The sequence below is a fragment of the Chanos chanos genome, chromosome 6 (assembly GCF_902362185.1).
Source record: "Chanos chanos chromosome 6, fChaCha1.1, whole genome shotgun sequence".
Taxonomy (NCBI): Eukaryota; Metazoa; Chordata; class Actinopteri; order Gonorynchiformes; family Chanidae; genus Chanos; species Chanos chanos.
Window position 1 is genome coordinate 8828007 of NC_044500.1, and position 24232 is coordinate 8852238.

The following is a 24232-nucleotide window of genomic DNA, read 5'->3' on the forward strand; positions in this document are numbered from 1 at the left end:
CTTACATCTGTTTTTACTTACGAAAATATATATAAAAGCTGATTTATTTAGCAAAGCAGTCATCTTGCTGGCGCGAATCTGCGCACGATATTCTAGCTAATCAATATGGCAGTTGTGTACTGACAGATATTCAGCACTACCTGTAGAGGGCGCGTAAGGTAGTTTTTAATGATTTTTTTCACCCCAACTTCAGAGGTGTGCACGTACAGAACACGCAGAATGAATACCTTTAGGTATTTACTTTAATCGATTCTTCAAGCAAGATGTCTGAGTGTCTTTTACATTAAAATAGTAGTTTATTTATCGTGGGAACGGAGGATCTTCAGATGCTATCAACGGTGAACTCTCCATCACGTATAAAAGTAAAAATTCAGTGAGTGAATTTTAAGAGTTTTATTTGTGTACATTCCAACTTGGGGGGAAAAAATTATAACATCAAGATAACCCTTTAACTCCAAGCCTAATTGTCTTTGGTTTCTGGGAGACTTTTACTCCTCATTTTCATTTAACTATGTGAATGTCTCTATCGTGTAGAGGCAGATATGTCTCCCAGAAAATGTTTGTGGAATGTCATCCATTCTCTTGGCGTCATCTGAAGGATTTGACGAATCTCGTTACTGTCTCTGTTAACCAGTGCTGCTCCATCAAGTCGATTCTCCGTCAGAAGCTGCTGACATCTCACAGGGATATTCAGCTTCTCCATCTTAAAAAACGTGAGAAATAATTGATTTTGTATCGACCTCCAAATATCCAGTGATACACTATAGGACTACATAATATTGTGGAAAAATTATGCCAGTTACAAATGTTGTTTCAGCACAATTTTGACAATTTCAGAAAAACGAGCAAATAAATTTTTAAAAAATATGTAGAGTTTTTCTTATTTGCAGAAACGTTTACCTCTTTGCAAATGTCATCTGTGCTCATGTAGGCAGTTGGTCCAGCCCGTTGCCGACGGGCCTCGGGTCCATTTTCGACTTTTAAACTGGAACCCTCTCGAACCCGTGCCAGTTCATGCCTGATGGAGTGATCAAGGTTGATAGTGCAGAATGTGAACCTCCTGACATCCCTTACGGTGAACCTGAAGTCCACTCTGAGAAACTTCTCAAAAAGTTCTGGATCTCCGTCCTGCGCCAGAACCGATTCCAGCTGACTTCTGAGGGCGTGCAGCTCCAGACTCGACTCCTGGAAAATATCCCACAAGGGCTTCGCAAGAGCCGTCTCCTGGACTTCGGGATCTATGTCTGCTTTCTGCTGATGATCTTCCAGGCACTGAAGGATCCAGCTTAGACGGCAAGGCCAGAGGTTCGCCAGCACCACCCAGGCGGCGATGTCCTGTGCCGAAGACCTTCCTCCGTGTAGGGCCTCCAAGACAATGACCGACACCCGAACAGAATTGATGATTCTCCTCATGTGCATGGAGCTCCCGCGCAGATACCCGTGCAGAGGTTTTTCTGCCGAGTACACCGTTTCCAAAGCCTCCTTTGTAAGCTCTTTGACCTTATTAGCCCACATTTCCCAGTTCAGATCCTTTTCTAGAGTCCCGGAGTCGCTTTTGCTGATGAACGGAACTGTGCTCTCATCACGTTTCTTGCCCGTTTCAAGTTCGATGGTCTGATCCGTTTTCCCTTTACGTTTGATGAGCTTCGTGCCCCCACTTTCGGGGCTTAATATCTCCAAATGACTTTTCACAAGTGATTCAAAAACCCTGCGCTTGGATTCGGTGCACATTTCGGGTACGCTGAAGGGCAGCGTGACCATCTGGTTCAGAAAATCGTAACCGCTTTCTTTCGATCCGCGATACCAGAACGAGCTCTCCACGCAGCTCACCATAACTCTAGGATCCACTGCCAAGATGGACACGAAAGGTATGTTCTCTCCAGCTACGAGGATATTCATGGCCTCCAAGGTTTGAATCACCTTGTCTGGGCTGCAGCGGTCCAAATGGGTCACCTCCAGCACCACACGTATTTTCCTCTTCTCAAAAACCTCCATGAAGTGAATGAAATCTACCAGAATGGTCACCTCTTTCTTTACTTTACTCATGAAACCCAACTGGTCACTCACAGCTGTGCAGTTCATTTTTTTCATGACGCTCTGAACCTGGTCATAAAACAAATTTTTCAAGATGTGATAAAAGAAACGAACCATGACGACAGACGGCAGTCCCAGTATCCCGATGGCCGTCGATTCCATAAAGGTGGTCCACGTTAATTTGCCCTCGGTTTTGATTTGAAAGCCGGAACGGTAAAGCACAATACTCGCCGCGACGCTTAAAGCCACAGCAATGACAACGACAAGCCAGAGAGGAACACAGAGGAACTTTCTGACCTTCCAGTTGGATTTTACTCCGACCTGCACCTTCTTTGAGTAAGGATGCTGAGTAGCCTTGTACACACTCAGGAATAACTCCCCAAAATCTTTTTGAATGGCCTTGAAGAGTCGGATGACGAGTCCAGCCCAGAGTTTATCGCTGCCCGCATAGTGCCAGGCGCTGAAACGCACGAAGATCCACCTCACTCTCTTCCTCATGTACTCCTCTTCCTCACCCCATACCGGCCGGTAGAAAACGATGCGAAGAAAGAGGAGTAGGGACCTTAGGAACGACGGGCAGGGTTTGTCCTTCCTGTATTTGTTGTCTCTCCACTCAGCCTCGCTGTTCATGTAATCTAGATTTGCAGAAAAGGATTGCAAAAGATGATGTAAGTCTCCTGGTCATAGGACGAGAAGGTTTTAGCTGTCACTTTGGTCAAAAACAAGCAGTCGCAGGTTGACGGCGACAAAACTGTGCTTTTGATCGGTCACATGCTTAAAATGACCAAATCGGATAAATTGAGAATGCCTCCTGCGATGGACTGGCAACCTGTCCAGGGTGTTTCCCTGCCCTTTGCGCAATGAGCGCTGGGATAGGCTCAAGCACCTCATGACCCTAATTAGGATGAGCGGCTTAGAAAATGAATGAATGAATGAATGAATGAATGAATGAATGAATGAATGAGTGAATGAATGAACGAATGAAGGAATGAACAAATGAATGAATGAATGAATGAATGAAAATGTAAGCCGGAACAAAACTTTAACAAAAAGTTGGAAGCTTTTTTAGGTAGACCCCTGCAATTTCAAAGTATTGTTTTATTGCAGAAAGCCTCTTGCAGGTGTGAATTAGGACTCACGTTTTATTTTTTTAAGTAGTGCCTCAGTGCGGTTTGTGCAGTTTGAAAATAAACCCACGGTGGCTGGTGGAGCCACCTTGATCAAAGCTCTTGATAACCCATAGGCATACGCATCATCAAGGAAAGGACCTGAGGGGACAAATAGGTAAAAAAGAAAGAAAAACTGTAAAGAAAATTCTAGATGACTCAGGTTGAATTTCTGTCGTCATATCCAGTTTGCTCCACCGCTCACCTTCTCTGTCCATTAGGCTAGACACCTACACAAATAGGTTTGCTTGTTGTTTGTGTGAAACTGAAACAATAATAAAAATGTAAGACAGTGACAGAAAAAATTTGGTTGGCAAAACTGATAAAACGAATTTGAATCTGATCCTAATCTGAATTCCATAATTCGCTTCACAATGAGAATAATGATTAAAATCCCTTGTGCACACATAGTGTTTCTCTCTCGCTCTCTCTCTCTCTCTCTCTCTCTATATATATATGTATATATATACTCAGATGATGACAAGTCATACTTTTAAGTCATTTGTGTTCACGACCTGAATGTACATTCTAAATTAAAGTTCAAAAACTATATATTAAACTCCTCAGTTTCATGGAAGAGAGCATGACTTACCTTGTGTATGTCCGGCTGTGTTGCACTGAAGTGAAACCTTATAGGCCATCTCGTGTAGAAACCAATAACACGAGAGCTGGTATCATGTGTGTATCAGGTGTACACATTACTCAGCGCTGTCAGATTATCAGTAGAGGGTGACATTTGAATGACTGCGTAGGTCAGTCTGTCAAATGCCTGTGCGTTGAACGTTGGCTATGCTGAGCACGACGCGTTAATTTAGCACCCGACAGTTTATTTCTGAATGCGAATGTCTTTTATTTCACTATAGAGCTCTGTGTGTGTGTGTGTGTTTTTCCATGTAAGATGTGCTTTGTTAATTTTACTGCTACCCAGTGGACACTGTATCCGATGTAACCTGTAAACGGATGTGTCTGTGCTGAATTTCACACACTGACATCAACACGAGGATTAACGCACAACCCGCTTATGAATTATTCTGTGTGTAATGAGAACGTGGACTTTCTTTCGCAATTCGCCCTCAAGAAAAGAACGAATCGTACAAGATTAAATGTGGTTTAACTGAAGTGATGCTGATGGGTTGAGCTTTCGCTAAGTTGCACTTCACAGTGTGCAGCAGTTACTGCCAAGTCATTCTTCTGCTTTCATACATCCCCTCAGATGTTTTCATTTTGTTAATTTACAGACAATTTTATTTTACCCTAGTATTCTGAATGTTACGAATAGTGTTTGTCCTTATTAAAATCAATATTAGGCCAAAATCATTAGTGCTGTTATTAGTTAGACTGAGGCATTTTGAGTAGATGAAGGATCACCCTGTGTGTGATTCCACTGAGTGAGAAAGATGAAATGTAATTTACATTCATAGGACATAATAGTAAATTACCAGCAGAAAAACACTGAACCAAACGCGATGGATTTATTTCACCCATGAAACAGTACTTTATTTATCAGAAACGTATCCCTCTCATTTAAAAAACAAAAACAAAACAAAAACAAAAACAAAACAAACAAACAAAAAAAAAATAGTATGCTACACAGCATTTGTGAAATCTGTTGTATTAAAGAGAAGGCTGTATGAAAAAGAGACATTGAGCAAAAATGTCAAATTTTGTTTTTCAAGATTTCTGCACACACACACACACACACACACACAACTAGATTCATAAACTGGGTACAAAAAAACAAACAAAAAAAAAAACCCCAACAACAAAAAAAACCCCAACGTTATTTGCTGTTTCAAAATTGCAGTTCACATAAGTTAACTCAGAAAAAGAAATTAATACTGAAAATACATAACTCAGATCACTAAAACGTCTTCCCAATATGAGAAATCACAGTATTTTTGCAGCAAGTACTAAATTCAATTTCATGTACTTAGCAAATAGGTACCAATTCGCAGTATATGGCAAGACAAATGCATTGCGAACAAATATAAAAAAAAAAAAAAAAGAGAGTGAGAGAGAAAACAAACAAAAAATAATGCTTGACCGATAGAAATTTAAATATACTTTGCTACATGGTGATTCTCAAAAAAAACTCAAGAAAAGATGCCTTGTTCACATAAGATATTTACAACAATCAAAAAACACAAATAGAAAATGTCAAATTAAAAAAAAAAAAAATGGGAAGAGAGCAAAATTCTTGTACAGTTTGGCTCATCATAACGATCTATAACCACAAAGACAATACATATTTTTTTAACGTGGCGTGGACAGAGGAGTGCCGTTGTGAGAGGGTGATAACAGGTTTGCCTTAGTGAGCGTGCTTGAACTTGCACAACCATTCTGGAAAAAAAAAAAAGGATCAATTCATTGCTCTAAGATCTCAGTAATTTCAGGAAAAAAAAGAAAGAAAGAAAGAAAGAAAGGGAAGAATAAGGAAAAGAAAACTGCAAGTCTGAGATTATGGTAAACTTAGTTGACCCCTGAGTATCTAATGCAGAACTAGTGTATGAAATACCTCGGTACAGTGTGCCTTTTAGTGCAAGCCAGCAAAAATATGCTTGATTAAACGGGAGGTATTAAGATAGCACCCAGGCAGACAATGCTTTTCCAAACAGTCTTTCCTGCTGGCCAAAATCACAGAAACAGTATGGGGCTGGTTTGAACAGCCAAACCAGTAGTTCAAACACATTTCATCTTTGCTCAATAAATCAATTTTGTATTCTTGTTTTTTTTTTTTTTTTTCTTTTTTTTGTTTATTTGTTTCGTTTTATTTCACTGTTTTTTGTTTTTTTTTTCATAGAAAATATAAATATCCCTGAATGAAGTAGGTTCACAGTATTTTTCGAGGACTCCAGTGCTACTACCTTTTTTTTTTGTTTTTTTTTTGTTTTTTTTTGGGAGACAATCAAGAGTCTTTCAAGGTTTCCAGTTAGTGTCTCTTGTGTAAAAACCTGACTCGACCGCCCCGGTTCCTTCATTCACTGTCGTGGTATGTCACAGTCCGCTTTCCGCGATTCCTCGTCCGGATCTGCGTGGCCCTTCGAGACTTGTGGTACGAAGCATCGCTGTCCATGTCGGAGGCGGATTTGTCCCTTTGCCTCCTCGTGGTTCGCCTTCTCTTTGGACTACTCCGTGACCCTGAGCTGGAAAACTGCTCCGACTCCGATCCAGATTCGCTCTCGGCCGTGGTGTTGTCTTCGCTGCTTTCGTCCCGCCTGCGTTTACGTGTTCCCCTCTGACGCAAGGCTCTCGAGTTCTCTTTCTCCGAGTCTTCGACCTGCCTGCGGCGCGGTCGCCCGTTTTCCGTTTTTTTCCTATTCCCAGAGTCACTCTCTGAGTCGGAAGACCTTCCGAAATGCCTGGAGTGCTTTTTTTTGTCCTTTTTGCTAGGCCTATCACACTCGCTCTCGGCGCTGCTCCGACTCTCCTGTCCACTGTCACCGTTCTCGGAATCCGAAGACCTGTCGCGTTTCCGTTTGGACGAGGGCTTTGAAACACCTGAGGATTTTCTAGCACCACGTTGAGGTCTGTTTTCCGCTGAGCTAGCACTGCCCTTTCCATTTCTCGACGGATCGCCCAAGTCAAGGTCTTCCTCGGAGTCGTCCGAGATGTATTTCTTTTTGGGAAGCGCCCTCAGGCAGGGTCTCCTCCTGGGATGCACTTTCCTGTCCTTTTCCGACTCCTCGCTCTGCTGCCACTCCTCCGAGGAGGCCGACCGTTTTTTCTTGCGTCTGCTCCTCGACTCTTTTTCCTCCTCTTCGCTCTCCGAATCGGATGCGTCCGATCTCCTCTTCCGCGATCTGCCGGTTCGCCTGGATTCGTCCTTGTTTCGCAACGACATTTTTTTCCTGTTTCCGACACCCTCATCCTGGCTGTCGCTTTGTTCCTCTTCATCTTCCTCCTCATCCTCCTCAGACACTACTCTGTTTCTCTGAGCACCTGGTTTTTCAGGAACGTCACTGACTTCATCTGACTCTTGAGTGGTCAAAGGTGACCTGGGGGTCTTTTTGTGGATGTGTCTCCTTGTAGCAGATGTTTCCTCTTGACTGTTTGATGGTGACCTGCTCCCCTTATCAGTGCCTTTGGGCTTTCTGTTCTCCATTTTTCTCCCGTTGCGATGTGGGTGCTTTTGGACAACAGAACCCTCCTTCTCCTCGTCGGAGCTCTTCGAGGTGTCCGGCCCGCTCGGCGGATATTTGGGCCGTCTGCTCCGCGGCTGGCTCTCCGCTTCATCCACGTCACTGCTGTTCAGGATTTTCATTTTAGTCACGGCGGCTTTCGCGGTCTTCCTGACCAGCTTTCTTCTGACCACGGGCTCCTCGTCATCTTCGTCCTCGCCCCCTCCCAGATTTTCTCCGGCACTTTCCTCCCGATCAGAGTTCTCGTCGCTCTTCCTTGAGCCCCTTCCTTGGAAACCCTCATGGCTGTGACCGTTGACACGAGGAGAATTCTCTGGAAGTGGAAAGAACGGAGAGACATAAGAAACACGAGAGATCTTCCAACAAACTTTGCAACGATCAACATTACCGAGGTGCTGTACATTCTTTGTGGCAGAACACTGAAGATGAACTATACGACAGTAAGTACGGCACGTTGCAATAGTCCAGTAAACGGATGACGAACACGGATGACAAAATGTGTCAGCCTAACCGGACCATTATAAGGATGCCTCAACCTGAAGCTATTAACTTCGCACTCGCAGTCAGCAACCACGAGTGACGTCAACCTACCCCGCGGTGAAGTCTCTTCATCGGAGCCAGAGCTGCTCTCAGACACCGGGGAAGGTTTGCACGGTCCGCTGGCGTCCGAGTCCGAAGCGTCGTCGTCGTCGTCGTCGTCATCCTCCTCCTCGGAAACTTCCAGGAGCTTCATTTTATTGACGGCCATCCTGGCGGTCCTGCGGGCCAGGGGTCTGCGGCTGACTGACTCTTCATCCTCTTCTTCTTCCTCCTCCTCGTCCTCACCTTCGTCTTTTGTCTCGGACTCCAGAGAGGGCTCCTGGTCCGAGCTTATGCCGCGACGCGCACGACGCCGCTCCAGGCGCCGCGCCCGGCCATGCCCGTTCACCTGGGCGTGGCTCTCTGAAACAAAGCAACAACCGAATGCTATTCTCAGCCCCATGAATTACAGAACTCTGTTAATTCAAACCGAATCCGAACATGACGGTCCAATCAAACAGCTCAGTAAAACTCAGTCCCATAAAACCTGTTCTGGCATCCTGTTTCAGACTGCTGTATCTTTACGTTAAATTCTTTTGTTCGGTTCCTGTTCAATTTTGCCGCAGGATTTTCACACAGCTTCGTCTTTGTATTTACCTGTTTTCTTCCGTTCGTGGGCAGAGTTTCTGGTCAGTCTCGTGGATCTGTTCTGCGTTCTGCTCGGGTAGGTCCGTTTGGAAGAAGTGGAAGCTTTACCGGAATCCTCGGATTCTTCATTTTCACTGGACGACTCGTTTTCACTTTTGCTCTCCGTCACTAAAAAACCCCGCAGGTAAAAAAAAACAACAACAACAAGAAAAACCCAGTTAATGTCACATCACAGCAGATACTGTACTGTGGACGGTCGGTCAGGGAGGTTAGACCATCTAAGCCTTACCGTAACCCCTCGTCTTTGCAGCTCGGGTCCTCGTGGCTCTCCTCACTGCTCTCGTTTCCCGTCTGAGGTGACGGCGGGAGGAGGTGGGCTGTTTCTCGTCCTCCGAATGACTTCCCGACACCTCGCTTTCGTCGTCAGATTCTGGAGGCGCGAGAGAGCGGGGGGGGGGGGGACAAAAAACAAAAACGAGAAACATTCAGCAAGCGGGGAAAGAAACGAACATCTCTTGAAGGGCGACGAGCTTAGAAAAACCATCACAAGACAACAAGGTGGTCTTTTCTGAGAGCTGTTACCAGATGTGGATAGCATGGCTTTAGCGGAGCCTTCGTCTGAGCCAGACGAGGCGTCCACGGACGTGTGGGCAGCGTTGCGACGGTTGGCCCGTCTCCTGCTGGAGCGCTCGGGCGCAGACACTTTGGCCGAGGTAGATTTGGTTGTAGATGTTTCCGCTTTTTCCTGAGTTTTAGCAGCAGCAGCAGCTCTCTTTTGACTGGAAAATAAACGGGGGGGGGCAGAAAGAGAGCGACGAGCCCCGGCTTAAACGAAACGCGTAACGGTCACAGACAGGCCTGTGAAACAAGGAATCTAAGAAAACAAACAAACAAAAAAAACAACAAAAAACACACACCTTGTGGATTGATGGCTGGGCGCAGAGGGCTCCTGGTACATCAGTTTCTTCCTAAACCTCTGGCTGCGTCGTAGCTTCATGCTATTTTTGACAGCAGTCTTATAGTTTGATATGATTTTCCTGATTCGCTCCTCGAAAAACGCCGACATGCGCAGGGTCATGCTGTAAATCTGGCAGACAGAAACGTGAAACAAAAAGTGGGATTCGTCACTGATAAATCTGATTAAAAAAAATACAAAATACTGTTAACAATGGGCTGCAGGGATGGTAACATAAATATGCAAAATTTGGGGAGAGAGAGGGAGAGATTACCTTTGAGCGTTTGTTTGGCGTGTAGGCTTTCGCATTAGCAAAGATCAGTCTGGTGTCTTTGCAAAGATCTATGGGGTTGTCATAGCGATCTTCTTCAAGTCCCTTTCTGATCATATCCAAGTCCATTGGAGTATCAATGATGTCCAAGTAGTCCTGCAAAAAAAGACAGCACCGGCCAAAAAAAAAAGAAAAAAAAAGTCACGTCTGACTTCTTTTAAGATGAGGCAGATTTCACACCATCAATGGTACCCAGCCTAAAACTGTTTGTCACCTACTTCTCTAATTAAACCAGGAATCCAACAGCACCTGGGATAAGTCTTGAGCTTTTCCCATTTTAGGTAGGATTCCATTTCTAATGGTTCCATGTTTGAAAGTCCTGTTATTTCTCTAAGAACAATACCTGCTTTACTGATTGAGTACCAGCATGCTGACTACCTGACTACATCCAGACAAGTCACTGTCTGACGCCTCTGAGTCTGACGAATACCCATCTGACCAATCTGATACATCCGAGTCATCCAGGTCCTGATTAAGTCATATCAGTCAAATTAATCTCATGAAGAGCAACACAGAACTCAACACTTAAGAATAGTGTGCATCTCTGAAAAGGCTTTAGTGAAACCTGATAAGACACCCCCCCCCCCCCCAGATTCTACTGTCAGAACTCGGAACGATTCCGCGAACACTCTCTCGGGCTTGGTTCTGAATTCTGACGGCAGACGCGACGCTCTAAATGTTACAGCCTCCCCCTCGCGGCTGTCTCACCGGATATTCGGTCAGATCGACGGGCTGACGGAACGGCTCCGAGTCCTCGCAGTCGAACATGTAGTCCAGCAACCGTTTACACTCATCCTTCCACGAGTCCCTGTCCTGGACGACGTCCACAGCGGGCTGGAGCGAGGAAAAAAGGGGAGGTAAATGAGACATTCGCAACGTCTTAGCAGCTCTCTCTCAGGAACGTTTCCATCTCAACGGAACCGTACGCAGACTCTGACGACATGCTGTTTCTCCGGTTACCTGATGTAGTCTGTGAGTAGATGAGGTGCCCGGTCCGTCTGCGTCGTCCAGATCCTGAACGAGAGATCGATGTCAGGGTTACATAGAGGCAGCAAGTCCAAAATTAAAATGAATGGAGTATGTCTTTAACTAGAGTAGACCGAAATGAACCGCTGAAAAGTGCGACGTACCTCATCCTCAGAGTACTCCATGTTTTCTACAGCATTATAGATGTCCATAATGTCTGTACAGCCGGGTTTACTGGTAATGAGAGAGAAACGAAAGAGTAGTTAAGACAAAACTAATAGATGTAGGAGCAAGAGTTGGAACGGTAAAGCCATCTTGTGAAATGCAGTCATAAAAACATACTTGATAAATTTGAGGAGGACATCCGTTATGAGTTTGGCTGAATGTGCGATCTTGCTCCGTGGCTCGTTAAAGGTCCTGGCGTTGTGTACGATGTATCGAGCATCCCAAACGAGAGCGGAGAGCCTCCTGTCAATAAGATGGGACACGTTTAGCAGGTCATTGTTCCATTAGATCCCGTCCAAATAAACGTAACATGAAAACTATTTTTCTCCAAACAGCTATTTGGATGTCCTTTGACATAAGCTCTGTTTGCTCAGACTCCAAACTAGCATTCTTGACTCTACGTTTTTTAAAGGTCTTATCGACTGACAATTCACAGGGGTATTTGTTAGAACTTGGATTCGAGTTGAAAGGAATGAAATGTGTTAGGAAGCCCGGAGATGTCGAATAGAAACAGTGGATCTGAACAAAGTGAGGTTTCAAAAAACCAACCTGTAGAACTTGTGTATCAGTCTCATTCTGATGGTGCCCAGGTCAGTGGGGTAAGCGATAATCGTGCAGTACGTGGGATACTGGGTCAGGTCCACCGGACCGGAGAAAGGTGCGGCAATATCTGTCGAGGGGAAAAACAAAGGAGGGAGTGATCTCTCTGATTTCTGATGATTCCTTTTTGAACGACATTTGAGCAGTAAAGCACTGATAGATGAGGAGGTACATGATCCCGAGGCAAACAAAAACATAAAAGCAATAAATGAAACTTGAGGCCAGTTGCTTTATGGTTCCAGGCAATTAATTCAACTGAATGACAGCAAGCCACAGTAAACAGAACTCCACACAGATTATGTAAACTTTTACCTACTATACCTATAAATTTGATATAAATAATGATTATAATAATAATAATAATAATGTATTATCAAAATTGAAGAATTATTAACGTTGCGGGCTTACCGACGCTGATCAACTGGTCTATGCCAGCGATGATGCGGGCACACTCTTCATCTCTGCTCCGTGTGCCCCATTCTCCATCCTGAGGTTTATACATCAGCTCATTCATCTCATCAGGCGTGACTGGCACCCCTCCACCCACCGTCTCCGGCTGTTGAGCTGTCAACAGAGAGACAAGTGCCGGAAAATCTGAAAAATGCACGGAATATGATTTTCCTCGAGTGAAAACCGTAGCGACGCCCATACACTTTCTACAGGCAATTATTATGGGCTGAGTCTGACGGCTGTCTCGTGCTTAATGAGCTTCTACTGCAAAACAAACCCAACTCTCTGATATTGTGCCTTTCCAACAACACGTTTCACCTATAACTTGTGTGAATGAGGACTCAGTGTCAATACACAGAAGACGGAAAAACCCTTAAAAAGCGAACAATTCAATGTCCCCTTTTAACGGCGTGGAATAACATCCGAGTTAGATGCTTATACCATCTTCCGGAATCAGCTCCACGTCCCACGGACTCAGTCTCTCCATTTCCCCGTTGTCCCATCTGCACAGAGAACATCGCTGTGAGAATCACAGAGTCTCGCGCGTAAAAGCACAGGCTGAAAGCAAACGGCGGGTATTCCTTATCGGAACCACGGTTCCTGATTCGCTCTTACTTGACTTTGATGCATTGGAAATGGCTGTCGGGATACTCCAGCTGATACGGCTCCTGGCACACGATGGTCCCGAACCACCAGGCGTCGTCGATTATCGACCGGAAACGATCGTCTGCGACAACATTCGCGGTTTTTAGTCAGCTATCCCAAATCGTTTTTTATTTCAGACCCACAGACTGGAGCTAATTATGAGCTGATGAGAGTGGAAACTTACTTGGCTGCCAGACTCTGCTACACGCCTCATCATAACTCTGCTTCAGCACCAGGAAGTCAATCACATCTGGCATATCATGGTACCTTAAAAAAAAAAAAAAAAAGAAAAAGAAAAAAAAACCATATCACATATATGATGATTTTTTGTTGTTTCACCAGCCCACTTCAACATGACACGGAGAACTTTTCAAACATGAATAAAACGTCACTTTGATTAAATGCGTCACATGTCTTACTTGACAGAGAACGATCGGTTGGTGATTTTCCTCGTGCCGGGGTCAATTTGGGTCAGTTTCAAACAGCAGAGCGTGGGCGGGGACACCTCATATTTGATCCCAGTTATCATGACATACTCTTGGTCCTAACAAACAAACAAAAAAAACACAATACAAATGATGACAACTCATTCTCCATTGCAAAAACAGGGTCTTTGAGTATCAGGAATAGGAGAGGCATTAGTCTAAGCCCATACATAATGTATGGATTAGTACAGGGAATATCAACGGTTTTGTAGCTGGATAATATGAACATTAAAAATCTATATGTGGAGGAGAATTCCAAAATGTTTTCTTTTAATCAAGGATAAAAAAAAAAAAAAAAAAAGAACAGCTCACATACACACTGTAGTTTTCTACGAGGTCAAAAGTGAACAGTTGCATGGCAAATATCACAAACATGTTGATGAGGAAAGAAAATGTGTGACAGGGTGGTGTGTGATGCCCTCTTTGCTTTTCGGGTTTTTAGCTCTAACCCCAGATGCTTACTCTCAGGTCCATTCTCCTCCATGGCTGTTTGTCCAGGTTGATGGGATACAAGTTTGTCCTCCTCACCGCCTCCACGTAGGCCTCGTGACCTTGACGGAAGTAGATCACCTGCCAAGAGCAATCCGGAGATCGTATCCAGTCGTATTGAGGCTACTCGTACAGACCCCTACCCCCAATCCCAGAGCCCGCCTGACCCAGCCCTCAAAAAAAGACAAAAAAGACAGCAGGGGGACCTACTTCATCACCCATCTGAGGGACAAACGGAGACTTTCTGGGAAAGACGTCGGTGATCCAGGGGGGAGGTCTGAACTCGTTCGACACCTCTCTGTTGATGGAGGGCCTGGGTTTGGGCCGCTGTTTTGAGATGTCAAAAAATTAGCCGTCGCAGACAAAAAAAAAAAAAAAAAAAAAAACCCTATGAACATCAACTGATAGTTTACAGATCTGTTTCATACAAAGTATTACTGTCCAACATTCTTAGAATAATAAATAAAAATTAAACAAAACAGCATAAACTAAATTAAAACCATTATTTAAAGCAGTACAAGACCATATATTTGAGAGAAGTGTGTCAAAATAAATAAAAAGCACTGTGAGATCAGCAAAATCTCTTTAAAAGCAGTTGAAGAATTGTAATTCTCACACAAGCAGATCTTCACGAACGAAAGGATGTCGCTCACCTTGGGCGTTTTACTCTTGGCCTTCTTTTTCTGCTTCCGAGGCTTAGGAGTCTGTACCTCCTCTTGCGCCGTCTCCTCCTCCATGGCTTCTTCCTCTTCTTCCTCCTCCTCCTCGTCCTCCTCCGAGCTGCTTATCTGGCGCCGTGCGCGCCTTCGGGAAGACAGTGGACTGGAGGGCTGGAGGTTGATGCCGGCGTCGGCCGTCCAGTCAGAGTACTCGCTGGACGCTTCGCTACGATTGCAGAAAGAAAACGTTAATAAAACGTTAGGGGAATCTCTGCAGAACCGTAGTGTGTCTCTCCAATAAGGTCTGTGTTTGTGTTTATGTTTATGTTTTCAGAGCTGTAAACTCCGGGGTTGTCTGTACCTTGAACTGTCACTCTTCCATTCCTCTTCGTTCGATGAATCGATTTCGCTGTCCTCCATTTCATTGTCCTGAATGGATAAAATCATCTCATTGTCAGACAGCATTTACACGTACACAGCAACAACAAACAAAACAAGCTAAAACGTGATGACGCCCTAAATAAAAAGTGAACTTTTTCCCCCCGACCTCTGAGGTGGCAGTCTCCTCTCCTTCCTCGCAGGAAAACTCGATGAGGTCCTCGGTGTCCCTGCTCTGGAAGATTCTCTGCCTTTTCCGAGACTGTGTGCGTTTGATACATGGCCCATCATCATCAGAGTCATCCTGGGGTTCCAGAGAGAGGGAATGAGAGAGAGAGAGAGAGAGAGAGAGAGAGACAGGGAGGGAGAGGGAGAGAGGGAGAGAGAGAGAAAGAGAGAGAGAGAGAGAGAGAGAGAGAGAGAGAGACAGGGCGGGGGAGAGAGAGGGAGAGAGAGAGAGAGAGAGAGAGACAGGGCGGGGGAGAGAGAGAGAGAGAGAGAGAGAGAGAGAGAGAGAGAGAACAAAGCCATTCTTTAAATTGACCCAGGTCATTTAATTAAGTACCTCTTCTCAGTTCGTCTTTCCATCAAATTACAATGAAAAGCTGATGACTGTAAAACAAAAAAAAACAAAAAAAAACCCCAAAACAATAATATTGATAGAATTGATTAATCTTACTCTGAATGATCCATTGGTCACCCTGCGTTTCTTGGCACTGTAAAAAGCGACCTCCTCCTCACCCTTTGCAGTCCTAAGCGTTTCTTGTGCCCTGGGGGACGAGTTTTAATCACATGTTCAAGTTGTTGTTGTTGTCCCCCCCCCCACAACAATGAACAAGACGCAGTGCTTTCCAGTGACCGGTTTTATCTAACCTGTAGGCAGAGGAAGAGAGTTCCGGAACGACCACGCGCCGCCTCCAGGCCTGGAGGTCTCTCTCGGTGGCCATCTGACTGCGCGGCGCGTTCTGGTGCATCTGACGCACGCCCTCGACCTGTCCGCTTCTCCGCAGCCCCACGTTAGGGGGCGACTGCACCTCTGCTCTGTCATTCACCGACACTTCATCCCCAAGAGAAGAGAGACAGAGAGAGAGAGAGAGAGTCAGAGTGTTAGTAATAGCATTAAATGAACAACACCAAAAAGGCACTTTTTTTGGCCTAATTTTTGTCCTTTTCATCCATGTGTGATACCACATTTCGCTGTTGTGTAATCTCTATGGGTGCATTATAACTTCTCATCGCGTTTTGTATGTAACGGCGTTTAATCGTGGTGAAGATGGAGCTGTGCTCTCATTGGGGGGGGGTTGGGGGGGGGGGCGGTTACCTCGTCGAGGGGTCCCGGGAACGGGGACCCCGCCCGGGGCGGCGGGTCCCTGTATGCCCGCCACCCTGTCCTGTTGTTCCTGGAGGCGACGGATGGCGTTGTCCAGAGCGTTATGTCTCGCCGACGCCTCCTCGCTCTCCACGGGCTGCTGCTGACTGATCACCTGCTCCACCACCTCTCCGTCACCTGAGAGGACACACACACACACACACACACACACACAATGCTCACTCGGTGTGGTCGACAGGAAACCTGTACACAGATTACAAACACATCTGTACACACGCATATAATGCTCACACAGCGCCGTCAACATAAAAAAAAAACGACACTGATTACAAATACACATGTGCACAGCAGAGTCAGAATCACGCTGTAAGTCCAGATAACGGAATTCCTAACTGAGGATAAAACGAATATTATTGGTTGGTGTCACTTTGTTGTAGTGTAAGGACACACCAGCGCGTGTTCATACTCCTAACCCGTCCCCCACTCATGAAACAGAGAGCGAAAAGCAAATCGGAAGACTGAGGTCTCACTAGTGGCGATGTATCCCAGCTGAGGGACCAGGTGTTCGGCTGCGATGTTCTCTCGACCGGGGACCAGCCTCTGGTACTTCGGGGGATGCGGATTCCCGTCCACGTCCACCAGGAAGGGCGGGGGCATGAGGTGGGGCGCCTGCTGCGTCTGCTCATCCAGCACGAAACCGTTGGCGTCGCGGATCAGCGGCCGGTAGTCTGTGTGGAAAAACACCTGATCTGGAAGCTGAGGGAGGGGGAGGAGGGAAAAAAAAAAAAAAAAAACATTCCGGATTAATCAGTGGACAGCGCAGGGCTCTTCCCGAGTATCTTTTCTTGGTCCCTTTAATCTGTTAACAATTCCCAGATGAGGGCGAGAGATTGAAATACTTCGGACTTAGGCGGAAAAGCTGGCTGGTTAATGTTTGGTGAACTAAAGCCTTCAGCGTAAGGGGAAAAGAAAAACACAAGGAGCCAGAGACAGTGATTGCTCCAAGAGTTTGTTTCACACAGACAACAGAGCAGGTACAATTACATTCAGAATGTCTGGCCTGGAGAGGTTTAGCACTGGGGGGAAAAAAAAAAAAAAAGGGGGGGGGGGCACAATTGGATGAATGCAGAAATCGTAAGATCTTGCAAACCCACCTTTTCATACGGCTTAGAGCTTCCAAAGCCGCATATGAGGAGATGACCGTGCGAGTCCGTGCAGGCAAAGCGCTGACCGTCAGGGGTGAACTTACAGTCGAATACGGCGCCGTGTCCCTGCCCTTCAATCTGTGGCACACAGCAGAATTCAGCTCGTTACGCGCAAAGCACCTAAAACGCCGGGGCGAAGCCACGACCTCGGGCCCGTCCAGAGGACGGGGACGTTAAAACATGCGTCCGGAATACGGCGCGTTTCCTTTCAAAGCGCACTGACGGATCGAGACAGGATGTTTAAGATTTGGCCAGAAAAGAATGAAGACGTGACTGCACACCATCCAAACTGTTTGTTTTTTTTTCTTTCTTTTGGACACCTGTCTTACCGGTTTTTTTTTTACGCTGCAAAGATAAGACGGCAAAAAAAATTCACAGGTGCACTAAAGTGCACCGGACATGCAGCTGCAAAGCAGCACCCAACAACAGTTCATATGCATCAACCCTTAGACTCTTATCCACTTCGAGTTTTTCGTTTCGTTACCGGCGGTTACGGGGCGGGGGAGTGAACTTTATATACTGTACCATGTTAAAGTAATGCTGAATCTTGGTTCCTTTGACGAGGTCCCAGATGAAGACGTTTCCGTCGTGCCCGGCCGACAGCATGACCCTGGGGTCGAACGGGTGGGGCTCCAACACGAAAACCTCCGCCTCGTGGCCCTGCGGAACAACCACAACCGCTCAGCAAGACCGTCACGGCCGTGTTCAAAACGACACGCAAGACACGTGTGTCTCCTGTCTCAAACTGAAAGGGTTTCGTGAGCACAGAGAACAAGTCATTGCCTCGAACAGAGGGATGACCCTCACACGTTATAGTTATAGAGGGCCAACTTATGACACAGACATGCACTCAATGTCCTCAACACTAAATTCACTGTCTTTATTTCACGGTTATGGGGATAGTCATGAAAAAATAGCTCAGATAGGTAACAATCTATCTGAGCATACAGCAGACATTTTCACACAAACATACGTAATTAACATTGCTTTTTTTTTTTTTTTTTTTGCATTTTTCCTATTTCACTAAAATTCAATTGTCACCAACTCCCTTGGACCTCCTTTCTGGTAACTTACACAACCTCCATGCTGTCCAGGGAGGAGTGCAGACTCCCACGCGTTGCCTCCCATACGCATGGAGTCACCAGCCGTGTCTTTTCACCAGGCTGCAAATCTCCCCATAATCACAAAGTAAACATAATGAAGAGAGTGTTGAGGACATTGAGAGACTGTGTTGTTACCCTCATATAGCTTAATGTGCGTTTGTTAGCACTTGATGATTTGTCCTCTTTGTTTTCACAACCTCTTAAGTTTGCCCTTTATCAGGGAATCCATCATATGCTCATAGGTCCACGCTGTCCCTCTCAGATCAGCCCACCTAGCTGATCTGACCGACCAATCAGCGCAAGTTGCTGATGCAGTGACGGGCACTCAAAACCCTACGCAACCAATTGTATTTGTACAGACGCCTGGAAGAGCTGAATGCGCCAAAGAGACCCGGATATGAACCCAGAACTCTGAGGCGGTGGGCTACCGTCCTTTCGGATGCACCCGCGAGCGCTACACTTCTCGCGCGGCTTCGTTAATCTCACAATAAAAAATGTCAAAACCATCTGCTAAACGAATGAACATTACTGTAGTTGGACCTGGGTTTCCCAATCCATTCCAACAGATCTCCATATTCTCAATAATACCGCTTCAGTTCGGCACAAGCACACCGGGTAAAACTTTTCGTCTGAACATCGGTCCCTTGGTCGGGAGAATCATCGGATGCTACTTGGCTCAAACCCAAACGCAGTGGGAGGAGAGACTTAAAGGGAACGGACCGGGAAAGCGCGTACCAAATTTAGCAGCAACCCTTAGCAACGCGGTCTCCGCGTACTGCAGCAATGAATGAGCGCCTCTTACTTTCAAGATATGTAACAGCTGTCCTGTGTAGGAGTTCCACACTTTGAGAAGATGATTGTTGACAGCAGTGATGACTGTGTTGTCATGGCGATCCCAGGAAACCATGGTAACCTTGGGTTTGAAGAAGCTATCCTCCTCCGTTGAAGCCTCAGACCTGGAAGAGGGTCGAGCAGAGAACAGATAAGCCTGTAAGATACGGTTCGGGCCTTGTAATAACAGGACGTAAAAAAAAAAAAAAAAGGCGTGAAGAGTCAGTCTCCTCACCCTGGCAGCGTGGCAGACATTTCGAGCAGCAGGCTCCTCCACTGCTGCCTCTGGTGCAGCTTCCAAATGCGAGCGGTACCATCTCGACTGCCACTCACAAACCTGAGAGAGAGAGACAGACAGAGAGAGAGAGACAGAGAGAGAGAGAGAGAGAGAGACAGACAGAGAGAGAGAGAGATTGCAAAAGTTATTATCAGGACTTACAGTCAGTGTATTTGTGCCCTAAGAGAGTCAGTGAAAGACCATTTTTGTTTCACCTGACATCTGTGTTCGGTACACAAAATGTCTACACCTCTTGACTTCTGCAATGGACTCGATGACAACTGAAAATTTGAAAAGAGCTACGAACCTTTCTCCAGAGTGGCAGAACTGGATACTGTCAACTTTGTCCTAAAGAAAACCACAGACAAAAAAAAAAAAAAAAAGTAAGAATAAAATGAATCAAGACAACCTTTTGAAAAGACCAACCAACCAGAACGTCATGTGCAGTGTTATAGCGTATTCCACAGCTGAGTGGTGAATATTAAGATGCGTTGATTGGGATTTTAAAGTGGGGGAATCTTACAGTGTGTTCATCCAGCTCAGACACTTTCTCGGGGCTTCCAGAGCCCAGGTAATATATCCTGATCATGTGATCCGTGCTTCCCGTCGCCAGGAACATGCCACCTGGGGTAAAGCGAAGGTTTTTAAACATGTGCACGTTTAGCAAAACCGAAACATTCGCACAAAGAAAACAGCGATCACCGTTCGCTGTTTTCTTTCTCACCGTGGTTTAAATGGCGCAGGGTGAAGGGTAAAGAGATGATTTTTTTTTTCTGTAAATCCCAAATATAATTCAAACACCTTAAATTAAATTTTGTGAAACGGGTATTCGTTTCCGCTGTCTTACCGGGACTGAACGACGAGCAAAGCGTCTGCACGCCGGGTCTGGGTCTCTCGTTAAACTTATGTGGACGTTCACTTCAGTACGTTAAAAAGAAAAAAAAAAAAAGTCACTTTCTTTCTACCTTTAACAAGGTTAAAATAATCTCAGAGCCTGAGTTCTGAATATAATATGTACTGTGTGTTAAAATGATGCATTCACAACATTTATTGCTTCATGGCGGGGGGGGGGGGGGACTTTGGAGAAGGCACTGGCCAAAGAGAGACTTAAAAACGCTCACCTGAATTTCATATCACTCACGTCCCATTGCCAGAAACAGACAGTGGCATCAGTTCCTGTGGAGACCATGTATCTTTTTGAGCCCTTGGCAAAAGGAGAGAACTGAACACAGAAAATAAATTAATTTGGTGGCTGTGCAGTCCTGTTCCAAGGAATACATTTACAAATCGTAAAAACAACAACAATAAAATAAAAACCCCACAAGGTTCATCAAAGTCATCCCAACGTACGCTAATCATAATAAGGGAAAACCGTACATACAAAGAATGAAATCGTTTATTTTCATTGATATAGATGCGTCGAGAGTAGAAACACAAGCGAACTGGTATGCACTCATCTGACAGCCCACTGCTTAGTGACATTCCCAAATCCACCCCCTTAATGCAATGCACAGGTGCCAAGAACCCTTTGAGAGAGAGAGAGGGAGGGAGGGAGGGAGAACGAGGGAGGACCAGAGATAGGGTGGGAGAGAGAGAGAGAGAGAGAGAGAGAGAGAGAGAGAGAGAGAGAGAGAGATTTGGACAGACAGAGAGAGACAAACAGAGACAGGCTGGGAGAAAGTGAAAGAGATGTAGACAGAGAGAGAGACTGATGAACAGAGAGAGAGAAAGACAGACAGAAGGAGACAGACAGATACAAAAACGTACCTGTAAAGAGGTAATGGAGCCACTGTGGTTCTGCAGCACAGCCACAGGGGCACAGGTACGAAGGCACCACACTCGGATGGTTTTGTCACAGCTGCCGGCTGCGATCAGAGTGTTCTCAAAGTTCACCGCGAGGTCAGATATCTCGGCCGAGTGGCCCCGCAAGGTGGAGTGAAGCCTGCCGTCAAAGGACGACCAGATCTTCACCAACGCATCATCCGAACCCTGCAGTTTGACACGTAGGCAAAGAAAAAAAAGAAAAATCAATCAGATAACGTCCACACTCCATTTCCTGAGAAAGCTGCGATGATGCCAGAGATGAAGGTAACACCAGGACACGCGTTAAATTAAGACGGCTATGATTCCCACAACACTGGACTGAAGACAGATCCAACAGCTCTCGGGGGGGCCCACGCCGTCGGTTCCGAGGCGGCGGGTTTAAAGACTCACCGTAAAAATCCTGAGGCCGGTGCGGTCGAAGGCGATGCAGTAAACGGCAGAGAGATGACCCAGGATCCTCCTGTGCAGTTTCATGTGCTGATAGTTGCTGAAAGGGTTGACGAAGCTCAACCTCTGAGTTCCTGTCAGCTCTCTGCCACGCACCACCTCCACTAAGACCAAAGACAGCAACTCAGTGAGTTTGAGACACACTTTCAGAGAACAAGGAAGGAACCGAGTCTGAATCATACGAAACATTAATCACCACCGAATTCCGTACTGAAATTGTTCAATGTTGTGACAATTCGGTCTCACAGGGAAAGCTTCTTTTATTTTCTGGACAGGAGTCAATTCTCCAAAGCCATTAGCTACACAGCCAAGGTTATACTTTCTTCACTACTTGTGTAAATGCTATCAGTATATTTAAAAACACTACAGAAAACAATAACCAACAGAAGTCAACGCGAATTCAAACGACAGTGAGCCAGTGGAGGGCTCACCTAAATTTGGGGCATCCCTGCATTTTAAAGGCCTCTCAGGTGGTCTTCCTCGATGAAGTGCAGCAAAGGTGGAACCTTTCCACTGAACACTGCCACAGTCTTGACAAGAACGGTACAAAATTATGTTAAAACGTTTTTTTACCCCCCCTTTTTAATCAACAGGTTTGAAAACAGAGATTACGACTTTTAATAGTAAAAACAATAAGAGAGACTTGTGAGCATAACCTTTTGATGTGCGCAGCAAGGAGTGTCTGCCTGTGCCCAAGAGAGAATGGACACCCGACACACCAGACGGTAACTCTTTGTCCAGAATTGGGCCGAACTGTTTGCATATCTGCAGTAAGTGGTTTGGTGCAATATGTCTGTTGGCAGCGACCTACGGGAGAACGGAACAATGCCAAATTATTGAGATTTTGTTGTAATACCTTTGGCTATTTTACTTGAAATAAGAGTGTACAACGTGTGCTTCACCTCAACCGTCACAAGACAGGAGGAACGTTCGTGTCATTAGACAGCAATACCACAACAATCGACGGGGGTTAAGTGTTCCCTTCACTCAACATAACCTTCATGTTTTAGTTTCGTTATTTTAAGATCGGTCATATGCTTGATCAAATATGGAATATAGCGTAAACTCCGGACCAACAGCTAGCTTCTAAACTATTCATGTTCTTCCAGCTTGAAAGACATTAGCCTGTTCCCCGTGGTTGAAAGCAAAACAGTTCATGCAAAACAATTTCCTACAGCAGCCAATCACAACGCAGGTCACAAGCAAAATAAAAAGTCTACAGCTTTCCTAGACAATGGATTGGTCGGTCGAGACAGTATGACGTAGCCACAACCCTAAGTCCCCACCCTATCTGCAATACAACACTAAATAATAAGCCACGGACGTCAAATACATTTCCGCAACACACTTTCTCTCCTCAGATCCATAAATTAATAGATTCGTGTCAAATAAAATAGCTATGATTATTTACACAAATACAAAGACAACTAAATTAAGATTGTACACGCGAATAAAGAGTTTCAGCTCATTGTATATAGCCACACTACAATAATGTACACACAAGGCATATAAATCAATTATAAGGCTGAAATAATGAACAATCACACTTACCAATTCTTCGTATGCTCTTGGATGCTCATTTCCAAGCCAGTCCAGTCTACGTGGAAGAAGCTGCAAAAAAAAAGTATTGGCACAGAATTAACAACAGCACTGAAGGGCAGAAATATCAACACAAATCAAGTTTCTTAAATTGCAATACTGAAAAATAAAAACGTGTTCCCATAAAGATACTAAAAAGTAGAATCAGGTGATTAATATGACCAATTTCATGTAACGATCCAACCGGGATTTGTGCTAAGGCAGCAAACACTTCGTTGCGAAATAACTCACGGACGTACACACACCTGATATTCCTCCAGCTCACTAACAAGAACCTGCAACAGATTAAAATTGATGTCTCAGTTGATTGTGCACAAACAACTGACCAAGATTTTTGACACAATACAAATGTAAGTCTCGATACACAACAGCTTACCTCCGCCGCTCTCCGACAAGGACCCGTTGTCAAAAAGCGAGAAATTAAGTAGTAGAGCTCTGTAAGTTCATATAAGGAAACGGTTATGAAAACGTGACTGATATTAAACAAAGTGTAACATCGTTAATTCTAAACAAGTATGTTGCTAAGGTTACTTTTTGCGCCTTACCTGATTCTAGGGGCGAAATAGTCCCATTTTTGGCCGCCGAATCGGCCATAATTCACTTTGTCTGAAATTTTGAGACTAACTTTATGTCTAGTTAGACGTTGATATATTTATTTAATTTCGCTTGCACGGTTCGGACCCCCTCCACGATTGCTCCCGCTTTCTATTCAGCCAGTTTTCTGTCGCCATTGGAAGGATGAGGCCTCGGCTCAGAAAGTAACTTCCGCCAGAGCAGAGGAAATAGGGGGTGGGGAAGGAGTAACTTCTTCCTCCAATCGTGTAACAAAAGAAAGGCGTTTTTTTAAAAAGATAGGTCGAATTAATAAAGATTTGTTGAACAAAATTAATGACGGTGATTTTTTTAAGCTTCGGTGAAATGTCTCCT

General features: G+C 45.2%; 2 protein-coding genes across 2 annotated transcripts; both read right to left on the reverse strand.

The window, feature by feature from the left end:
- Nucleotides 1-523: 523 nt before the first annotated feature.
- LOC115814998 (NTPase KAP family P-loop domain-containing protein 1-like) lies at nt 524-2664 on the reverse strand. Its single transcript, XM_030777967.1, has 2 exons — nt 901-2664; nt 524-703 (listed from the first exon to the last, which is right to left on the reverse strand). Exons 1-2 carry the CDS (start codon nt 2662-2664, stop codon nt 524-526), a joined length of 1944 nt encoding a protein of 647 aa, XP_030633827.1.
- A 3450-nt stretch (nt 2665-6114) lies between these two features.
- Nucleotides 6115-23899, reverse strand: brwd1 (bromodomain and WD repeat domain containing 1). Its single transcript, XM_030776757.1, has 42 exons — nt 23851-23899; nt 23682-23740; nt 23551-23580; nt 23258-23317; nt 22363-22513; nt 22138-22236; nt 21650-21810; nt 21203-21424; nt 20557-20657; nt 20283-20353; nt 19959-20059; nt 19743-19783; nt 19394-19495; nt 19130-19283; nt 17750-17884; nt 17174-17302; nt 16550-16775; nt 16011-16196; nt 15563-15746; nt 15369-15459; nt 14859-14993; nt 14673-14740; nt 14306-14537; nt 13863-13979; nt 13626-13733; nt 13098-13222; nt 12863-12945; nt 12649-12760; nt 12475-12536; nt 11992-12147; nt 11533-11653; nt 11101-11226; nt 10923-10992; nt 10753-10806; nt 10501-10626; nt 9736-9888; nt 9424-9593; nt 9089-9285; nt 8802-8936; nt 8516-8674; nt 7931-8281; nt 6115-7652 (listed from the first exon to the last, which is right to left on the reverse strand). Exons 1-42 carry the CDS (start codon nt 23897-23899, stop codon nt 6175-6177), a joined length of 6690 nt encoding a protein of 2229 aa, XP_030632617.1. The 3' UTR covers nt 6115-6174.
- Between the last annotated feature and the right edge of the window lie 333 nt (nt 23900-24232).